Below are 9936 nucleotides of genomic sequence, written 5' to 3'. Positions count from 1 at the left end.
AAACTTGAAGCAGAGAAAGCCAAGGATGAGGAACTGTCAAGAAAGCGCAAGAGGGAAGAAAGACGGGAAAGGTATCGGGTGAGCCGAGATTCTTCAGCAAAGTCTGTTCCAATTCCCACAGTCTTCCATCTCTTTTTTGTACTGAGAATCGATGCGCAACCAAGAACTCAGAGTAAGCAACTGAGCTCACTGCATCATGGACCGAGATCTCGGAGTAAGCAACTGAGTTCAATGCATCATGGACGAAACGATATACATGTTATCACCATACCTTCTCTCGTGATTGTTCAAGCACCATCAACCTGGATCATTTTTTTTTCTGATCTATCGACTACTTCAGCATTGGTTGCAAAAACACCAGAAGCTTTATCTTGGCAAAAGCTGCAACAAGAAGTCTCTCTTATAGGCTTTTTACACTGTTGTATTGATAGTATTTGATATTTCTGTGGGATTTGAACAGGTGAGGTAGGTTGAAATTTCTTTTTTTGTAAGTAGATACTATCTGCTTAGAAAATTAATTAAATTTTTGTTGTAAGCTAAAAAAGAAAACATTTTTTTCTGTTTTTGTTTATTTTTCTTTTTATCTTTATTTATTTTTTCAAAAACAAAGTTGTTAAAACCAACCCATAAACTAACTCCAAAAACTCAAAATTTAAAGTTTAACCCGATTTTTAGTGATTTGTTTTTTGTGGACTAAGTCTATTGCAAACCCTATCAAGTCGATTTCTTGTAAAAAAGTTAATAATTTATTATTTTGATAAAAATAATTAATCTAAATTATTATCATAATTTGTAAATTGACTCGATAGCATATGTACTTCTCCGAGGATGTTTATACCGAGTAAAAAATAAATATCTTTTTTTTTTCACTGACCTTGACTAAAAAAAAGGAAGTCAAAGCGTTTAGTATAATACGCGTAGCCAGCCAGCCAGCCACACCGCGTAATCCTTGAGCTAAACGGCAAAACTCACCGCCTCTGTTACCTATAAAACCAACCCATCACCATCTACCACTACATTTCTCGCTTTCTCTACCTGTTTCTTCTTGTCTACTCTTCGCTCTTCTTGTTCTTGTCTAGGGTTCGCTCTTCTTTGTTTGGTTAGTGTTATTGGTGTTGATTCATTGCAAATTCAAGTAATAAACATGGCTGCAATATTTACAACAGGAACAGACCACCATTACAATCCAGTTCTGGACTCTCATAAGAGATCAAGAACAATTTACATGAATCAACAGCAGCAAGGAGGAGATTATTATCATAGTAATCCACGTTGGTTTCAAGTCAAGAAACCGAGGGTTGATCATTATAATAGCAATAATGGGGTTTTCAATTTCGGTCCAAAGATTCAACCTTTACCACAATTTGAGGCCAAGAAGGTAGAGATTAATAATGGGGTTTCTGGTTTCAATGCAAGGGTTCAAGACCAGAAGCCACGGTTGAATTATAATGGGGTTTCGACACTAATGTCCCAGGCTTTACCAGAGTTTCAAACCAAGAGATCAGAGGCAAATAATGGGGTTTTTGTCCCAAATTTGCAAGCTTGGAAACCCGAGGCTAATAATTCTGTGTTTGCAAGGCCGTATTCTACAGTTTCGAAGCAATTTCAAGGCATGAAGCAAAGGTTTTATGACGGGGTTTCAGTGCCAAATCCTCAAGTGTCTCGACAGTTTCAAGGCAGGAGTTTGGAGGCTGATATTGTGGTTTTCAAGCAGAATCTCCCAGCCTTGCAGCAGATTCAAGCCAACAAGCCAGACTTTAATAATGGGGTTCCCCTTCCAAACCCTGTTTTGTATAATTCAAAGTCACTAAGAAGCCCTGTGTACTCGATACCAAATCCCGCCTTTGTAAAGCCTATGTTGAATCGTAATGTAACAAATATGTGTTTGCTAAATTCACCGTCACAAAATTCTCTTGTGTCGTCTGGTTTGTTAACAAATCCTTCTTTCCTGCAGTCTAATTCTTTGAATGATGTTAAAAGTATTTCTACGAATTCAGAGTATTTAGCTGCTCCAATGCATTCTGGTTTCTTTACAAAGGCTAATTTTTTTAACAACAATGGGGGTTTCACTCCAAATCCTCCAGTTATGCAGCCTAATTTGGTGAATCAGAATGCTATAAATCTGCCTTTGAATTCACAGGATCAAGTAGCCTGTGTTTATTCTGATTTGCAAACCTCTATGGTTGGTAATGGAGTAATTTCTTTGGCTAAACATGAAGTCCAAAGTAATAATCCAGATACTGCTAGGAAATTCAATTGCGCACCAAGGTTGCAGGAAACCAGTAACCAACTCGTGGCCAATGAATGTTCTGGTTTGATAAATTCACTCTTGAATTCCTTGATGAAAAAGGAAGACGATTTTAGTGGTGGTGTTGTGTTTGATGCAAACCAGCTTAAGGTGAGGCATGAATCTGCGATTAGATCCTTATATGCTGATATGCCAAGGCAATGCTCAACGTGTGGAACCAGATTCAAGTGCCAAGAAGATCATAGGGAGCATATGGATTGGCATGTGATTAGGAACCGGAAAGCCAGGATATCTAAGCACCAGATGCAGAAGCAGAACCAACGGATTTCGTATTTGGTTTGCTAGTGTTGATATGTGGCTGGCTGCTAGTGCAGAAGTTGCTGCAGTTTCTGGATTTTCAAAAGCTGATGCTCCTGTAGAGAAGGAAAAAGAAGATGAAGATTGGGTGAGTTCCGCTGACGGCAACAAAGTATGTGCTTTGTGTCGAGAACCATTTGAAGAATTCTACAGTCATGAGGCTGATGACTGGATACTCAGAGGAGCTGTCTACCTGAACGCAGCAAGGAAATCAGTAGCAGAAAGCATGGATAGAAGTCGACTAGGTCCGGCTGTGCATGCCAAGTGCAGGCCAGAATCCAAGAAGTAGAACAGGTAGTAGTCAAAATTGAGAATGCAATTTGTAAATTCTGTCCTATCCATGTGTTAGTGAAATAAGGGCAAGCAGGTTTTATACATGTTACTACTCACTTCACGAGTATTTTGTTTAGATGTATCATTGTAACGACTTTCTCTAAATAAAATTTATTAACTTTTCTGCAAATTTTGATCTTTGCATTGGTATTTTATTTCTTCTAATTTATTTTTCACATTTCAACAATGGCAATTCAATATTAAGGTGAGTACATTCCTGTTATATTTCAGAACATGCCATTAGTAAGCACTACAAACACACCCTAAATTGGTAGAATTAGGAACCACACCTTAACCTATAAAAAGATGTATAAAATGAAAAATATACAAATATGGATAAAATGGAATGTCTCATTTCAACTTGAAGTTTGAACTTTCAAGAGTACTAGTTTAAAGGACAACGCGAACACAAAAGCTGGCTAAACACAAACTTCATCCTAGTGAAAAGAAAGCAGAGCTTCAAATATGCGAGACTCCAAGGAAACTAGGTAATTAAGAAAACATCCCAATTAATGGCAGTAGCTAACAAAATCTTCATCTGAACAAATAAATATCCAAGTTGCCTTCAGGTATTAGGACATCTTCAAATAGACCTGATTCCAACCCTGAATAACATGTAAAACAGCAGCTAGCTGCTCTGGCTACAGAAAATTTCCCAAAACAATCTGCTAAGCTGGATCAAGTAAAGCAGAGTTCGACATCTATTTAAATATCTATCTAACAAGCTAACTTAATCAAAAATCCTGCTCCTGCGCCTGCGGCGAGGAGTTTCTCGTTTGACATAGATTTTCTCAGTGTCATTCAGTGGCCGGCTGGACCCATCGGGCAAGCTCACAAACTTCCAGCCACCACCACCTCCACGTTTTCCTTTTTTCCCCAATTTCTCCACTGTGAAGTTCCAACCTTGAGAAGTGCGGCGCCTACTATACTTGTGGCATTTCACCTGTCCTGCCAGCTGCACAAAGGGAAGCCATATATCAAATAGATGATTCGCATAGATTTAATGAAACTTTAGATATTTTCCAATATAAAATTGAATAATGTGCTTCCAATGTGTTGAGCAGGTATAGGGAAAGGAAAAAAAACCAATGGATTGCCCCAATCCTTAAAGCTAATGTTGATGGCATTTGCATCCTTGATTAATTTAGGTGTGTTAAAATAGCATTACATTGAAGAAAATAAATCCATCCTATCCCTTAAGAGTCCTTGGTGGCTTTTCTACCATGCTCCTTGGTACAGGACCTCTCTCTCTCTCTGTATATAAATGGCAAGCAGCTCTCTCTGATATTTGCTTGGTCAACAAGACCAAACTACCCAAAGTTTCAAGATCCTTGGTCTCACAGATCAGGCAGCAGCGAAACAAAAATAAATGACAAAAACCATCTGGAGTATGTGTCTATAAACCTCGCAAGTGATAACTACCCTTTTACCATTAGCATATTGCGCTTTAGTTACCACCTGCTCTTGTCAGTGACTTCCATTACAGTTTCAGAACCAAAGTGCATTCAACCATGCTACCATATATATATATATATATATAAAATCATACCTTCCCTTGTCCTTCTCTCATCTCTTTCTCCTCTTTTTCCCTTCCCCTTTTTACCATCAATGAAGATAGCAGTGCAAGATCTATTAGTGGTTGTGGTGCATAGCCTTGGTGGCTGAGATGGTTGGTGGTGGTGGTGAAGGTGGACATTGTAGGTGGTGGGGCTGTTACAAGTATTAGAGTGATGGAAGTGGAATCTTGAGCTGTCCATTATGCGGTGGGCAATTGCTGTCATCCTTAGATGCATGGTATAGGTGGATTTGGTGATCAGGTTAGATCCTAGGTCTGATTTTGGTGCTCAATGCTTCTAGGAAAGGAGCTGTAACAGAGGTGGTAGTTAAGTGCGAAAGGCCTACATGCCTAAGATTGCGTGGCCCTTGTTGGATGAGGGCAGCTTAGATTTGGAAGCAAACCTATTGAAGTTGGCGATGGAGATTAAGGATAGGCCTTGGAGGTGGCATTTTGATGTTTGGTTGCTATTGGTAGAGGTAGTTTCGGTGTTTTGACAGGCTGCAGGTTTCAGTTTAAATTGGCAAGAGGAGTGTGTCAAGAAGTAGTTGTTCACGCTTTGAGGTACACCGTGGTGGTGTTTTGGATTGTTCTCATCCCTTGAGTTGCTTTTCTCGACTATTGTGCATGTTAAGGGATTTCTTGGGAGTTTTCCCCCCTGCATGTATGTCATTATGAAAATGTGTATTGCATTTGGGATTTGGTGTGGTAGGCATTGGTGACGTATTGGGAACATAACAGGATATGTCCTGTTTTTATCTTGTTTCCACATATTTTCATGGTGCTTGTAAAAATGAGCTTGCTCACCTTTTGATTATTAAATAATGAATTTCATATTACACATGCGCGCACGCGTGTGTGAGTGTGTATATTAAAAGGGTGGTTACCTTTTCAATTGTTCAACATATAAGTTTTGATGGTTAACACCTTGACTTTTCATGTGTAAATTTAGCTAAGATTTTGTGACTATTGTGTCTCTAGGAATAGCTATATCTTATCTGGTAATTGGGCAGGATAAGGACACATGGCAAGGTTAAAACAACAGAAGTAACAGGCATTTTTTATGCAGTTCTAGTTTCTTTTCCTGATTAAAAGCAAGAAGCACACAGGACTTACTTTCATTTTGTTGAAGTTCATCCTCAGAACAAATTCTTGATAAAGAATCTCATCCTCCTTCTTGGATATCTCATAGTGGACTTCATCCATATCTTTGATGGTACCATCCCAGCCCTCTGGCATCACCTTGAATTCAGGCTTGTAGGTAAGGGAAGCGACATGGAATTCTCGGTCATGGGATTTGAAAAATCTGCAAAATAGTAGTTGCACTTTTATGAGCAATACAAGTCTATTATTTTGGCAGATATCTGTTTGTTTGCTATCTGATATGCTTCCATACATTCAGTCCAAATCACATAGCTATAGGCTGACCTTGATATAACTTGTGTGGATGTAACATGGTCAAACAGATATATATATATAATTACATGGACATGTACAATACAGAGACACTGTAGCCAGATGAGCAAGCTATCTATCTAGCAGTAATAAGGCTGAGCTTAAATTGAACCAAAACCTGCTGGGTTGGGCTTGATGACAGAAAGAGCTAGCATGCAACACGAGAAATCATGATAGACAATACCAAGTAAAAAGGATTCAGCAATAATAATCTCTGACTATTTCTTTGGTGGGTGTTTTGTAAAGGTATGCTGTCTAGCGTTCTATAGTTTAGTTCTTTATTAAGTGCAAATTCGAAGCTTGAGTTCAAGACAGTAAATATTACAGGTTCCCCATAAAGTGACTAAATGCAAAACCTGAGTTAATTAATGTGCACAAGTCCATAATAACCGCACACTTGCAATCATTTATCAAAACATGGAATGGGATCACACATTCAAAGCAGAAGGATATATTCTCAACAATCTATATCCTACTCTGGGAACTTATCAAGCAAAAGCTCAATAGAATCATCCAAGGGATGACCAAGCTTCTTTTCCTCTTCCTCCTCAATTTCTTTCAACCAAAGAATTGCGTGCACCCTTTGCCTCATAATCCTGTAATCCTTAGAAAGCTTCTCAACAGTGTAAACTTCAGGATTTTCCTTATGCAACCGATACATCTCTGCCTTTTCTGAGTCCTTCAAGTAAGACCCTCTTAAACCAGGCTCCTTTATTTGATCCATCAACACTTTAAGTTCGTCAATCCTCTTATTCCATCCAGCCACAAAAGCTGCACTCCTTTTATTCTCAGACTCATATTCTCTTATCCAATCTTCAGTGTCTTGCAAATCATAGGCCATCGCATACTGAGATGTATCTTTCATTCCATCTCCACCATCTTTTCCACTATCAGTACTAGAACTAGAAGTCCTTTGGCCCACCACTTCTACTCCATCAAAATGGTCCTTAGTCAATCCAGTTGACCATGATGAAGCTGCGCCCCAACCAAGGCCATCACCATCAGTAACAGACTCAGAGCCACCAAAAGATCCAACTGCACTATCCCAATCATCTCCACCCTCACTTCCTCCTGACTTCGCTGAGAAGAACCTGGACCCAATATCTTGATAAGCTCCAATCCCATTTACCAACGCAACCCTTTTGCCATTTCCAAAAGTGGGTCTTGTTTGTTCTTTTAGAAATCTTGCAGCATTAGCACTTGTGCTTAACGCAGTGGAAGAAAGTCGAGATATAATCCGGTGAATACTGTGCATAGTTGTTGTACTCAAAACAGACGCTGTATAAAAAGAAAACTTCTATCTTCAGAATCCATTTAAGTCAATTCACCACCTAAAATCAATTACTCGCATCCAAAACAGAAATAAATTTGTAAGCTAAGCTAAACCTAGATACAAAAACAAAGAGACCCTTGACAAGCATATAATAATAATAATAATAAATCCAATCTTTATCATCCATGGAAGTCCATTTCAGCACTTCAAATCAACGAATGACATCTAAACCATCAAAATTTTTTTTTATCTAAAACCAGATACAAAAACCGAAGAAACCTTGAACAAAAGCAAAAAAATAAAAAAATAAAAAAATCCTATCTTCAGCATCCATAGAAGTCCATTTTCACTGCTTAAAATCACTAAATAGGCATTCAAATGAGTAAAAACATACATGAATCCATAAATTAAGCCAAACCCAGATACAAAAACCAGGAGAAAAGGAAGAGAGAGAGATTCATTACCCTGGCCTCAGTTTGGTGACAGCGAGATTGAGAAGGGAGTGAGCTCTTTTTTGGAAGAGAGAGGAGAAAAACAAATCCCTAAAACCCCACGTTCAAAACGCACCGTTTAGAGCGTTAAGGAAAAATTGGCAAGCATGAGGAAGTCTCCCAACTATATAAGTATTCTCAATTAAGGTCCCAAATAATCTTCTTACCTCAATCAAGTCTATCAAGTTTTAGAAACTCTCAATTGAGTCTTTGCGTCCATATTAATCCATGCACTTCATCCAAAATGTTTTTTTTTATTGTATTAAAATATGACTTATCAAGATTTGATTAAAAAATAAAAAATATATATAATTTTTTTATCTGTTATATCTTAACAACAATTAAATTGATTAGGTTTTAATCAGATAAATAATTTGTCAATTTAATTACAAACTTAATTTAATTTAGAACTTCATTTGTTAAATTTCTCAAATTACTTATAGGCTATATTGATCTTGAAAACTATGATTTTATAAATAGATTAATGTTTTTCATTAAAAAATTCGTGAATTATTTGAAAAAACCAACTTAATAGGGAATGTATGGATATATTTTGGGAATTCAATTGAGAGAAAAAGTTCTTTATGGACTCAACCGAGACAAAGTCCATAGTTGGAGGACTTGTTTGGGTTTGCCCTAAACGATTTTGGACCCTGGTTAAGCAAAAACCGAGAAGGGTTAACTTGACCCGGGTAAAAAGGACAAATTCGGGTCGGGTAGAGAGTCAAAAAAAGGTAAAAGCTTTTTAGGCTGTCCTTTATCCACCACCAACAACCACAGTTACAATCACAGAGAGGGTTTTCTACTTGAGTGAGCTAGAAAAAGAAGAAGAAAAAGTATGATTTAGGGTTTCTCGTAAGAAAAGCTCTCTCCTTTTTTAGCCCAAGTAGATCCAACACTGAAAAATATTTGATTTTTTTTTGTTTTTTTGTTTTTTCGTTTTTTTCGTTTTTTTTTGCGGGGGGCTTGAAACACTTGAATTTGTTACATGGATTCAACATGTTATGGTGGGCCACTTTTATTTTTTAGTTTATTTTCTTAAAATTGTGAACTTTGTGTTTGGTTTATGAGAAAATGCAAGTTGGTGTCTTGGATTTTGCTTAGTTGAGCTTTATAGGAGTGTTTTTGGCTTGGTTTGTGTGTGGTTTTTTTTTTTTTTTTTGTTAAGATTGTTGAGTCTTGAGTTCTTTCTCTTCCTATCCTTATTGTTATTTTTCCAGCTTGATGGGATGTTCTAATATTTTAGGATAATATAACTTGTGGGTTGTTAAGCTTTTTCATTTTAGCTAACATTTTCTTACCTATTTGGAAAATGGAAATTGAAATTTTAACTTTGAACTTGCATTTGTTTGAGCAAAGGTTCACTTAGTTGAGGTGGTGAAACTGTTTAGCTAAATCATTTTTTTGGCAACTTAAACCAGATGGTATTGGTGAATAAATAGAAAATAGGTTTTATATTAACTTGATTTGGGAATGTAAGTTTCGAGAGTGAAAGTATTGCTAAAAAGAAAGGTTGTTTAGCTGAAGTAGCTAGATAATTTTGCTCACTTGTGTCAAATGATTGAAAATATAGTATGTATTGGAACCAGTAGCGTAGATTAAGTTTGATTCCATGTATAATAAACCTAGTAGTTAGTATGGTGAGGATAAATGTTAATTAGATGTAAAAAAATTGTGGGTTGAAGTATATGATCAGTTCTTTGAATTGAACCAAGCAAATAAGGGAATTTTTTAATTGTGCAGTTTAGAAACTTTAGGTTTTCTTAGTAAGCTAATAATTATCATAATTTAGCAGGGTTGGAGTAGCTTGCCATGTTTCTAAATTGTTGTAGGCTCAAGTAACTCAACATATGAAATAAAACATGTATCAAGCTCAACTGTTCCTTTATATGCAGTGGTAATGTGTGGAGTGGTTTTTTTTTTTTTTTTGCTAATCTTAATTATCTGGCTTTAATTTGATTTATGTTGTTGAATTTGGTGCTTTGTACAGGTATTCTGGCTTGCTGCATCATTGTGAGCAAGTTCAGGGTTATTATTTAGTGCTGTAGGATTTCCTTTTTCCAAAATTCAATGGTGCCAGAAGGCTAGTGGAAATATGGACTGTTTCCAGACTATTTGTTGTCTAAAGGGTAAGCCATTATGAGCAATCGATGTATTCTGCATATTTATTTACTACAGTGAAAGACGAGTGTGTTGATGCTGATAACTGCCTGATGTTTGGTTG

General features: G+C 37.0%; 3 protein-coding genes across 32 annotated transcripts in view; 2 read left to right on the top strand and 1 right to left on the bottom strand.

Moving 5' to 3' along the window:
• The first annotated feature begins 994 nt into the window (after positions 1 to 994).
• Positions 995 to 3068, top strand: LOC7491724 (uncharacterized). The gene is given in 2 exon segments (XM_052454308.1): positions 995 to 2598; positions 2600 to 3068. Coding segments are annotated over 2 exon segments (1749 nt in total). The 5' UTR covers positions 995 to 1144; the 3' UTR covers positions 2895 to 3068.
• A 203-nt stretch (positions 3069 to 3271) lies between these two features.
• On the bottom strand, positions 3272 to 7806 carry LOC7491725 (protein GAMETE CELL DEFECTIVE 1, mitochondrial). Its single transcript, XM_002310384.4, has 4 exons — positions 7686 to 7806; positions 6425 to 7226; positions 5610 to 5799; positions 3272 to 3893 (listed from the first exon to the last, which is right to left on the bottom strand). Exons 2-4 carry the CDS (start codon positions 7201 to 7203, stop codon positions 3669 to 3671), a joined length of 1194 nt encoding a protein of 397 aa, XP_002310420.3. The 5' UTR covers positions 7204 to 7226; positions 7686 to 7806; the 3' UTR covers positions 3272 to 3668.
• A 611-nt stretch (positions 7807 to 8417) lies between these two features.
• Positions 8418 to 9936, top strand: part of LOC7469574 (uncharacterized GPI-anchored protein At1g61900) — a 31891-nt gene continuing 30372 nt past the window's right edge. For 8 of the 30 annotated variants that reach the window (XM_052454733.1, XM_052454740.1, XM_052454746.1 and 5 more), the window contains exons 1-2: positions 8479 to 8719; positions 9703 to 9841. In XM_052454733.1, coding sequence (XP_052310693.1) covers positions 9808 to 9841 — 34 coding nt within the window. In that variant the 5' untranslated portion in view covers positions 8479 to 8719; positions 9703 to 9807. Of the gene's footprint in view, positions 8720 to 9702; positions 9842 to 9936 lie in introns of all 30 variants that reach the window. The other 22 variants (XM_052454752.1, XM_052454756.1, XM_052454749.1 and 19 more) reach the window with 8 other exon arrangements.

Source organism: Populus trichocarpa, chromosome 7 (assembly GCF_000002775.5).
Source record: "Populus trichocarpa isolate Nisqually-1 chromosome 7, P.trichocarpa_v4.1, whole genome shotgun sequence".
NCBI classification, from domain to species: domain Eukaryota; kingdom Viridiplantae; phylum Streptophyta; class Magnoliopsida; order Malpighiales; family Salicaceae; genus Populus; species Populus trichocarpa.
The sequence above is the reverse complement of the archived record's forward strand: the minus strand, read 5'-3'. Positions and strand labels throughout refer to the sequence as shown.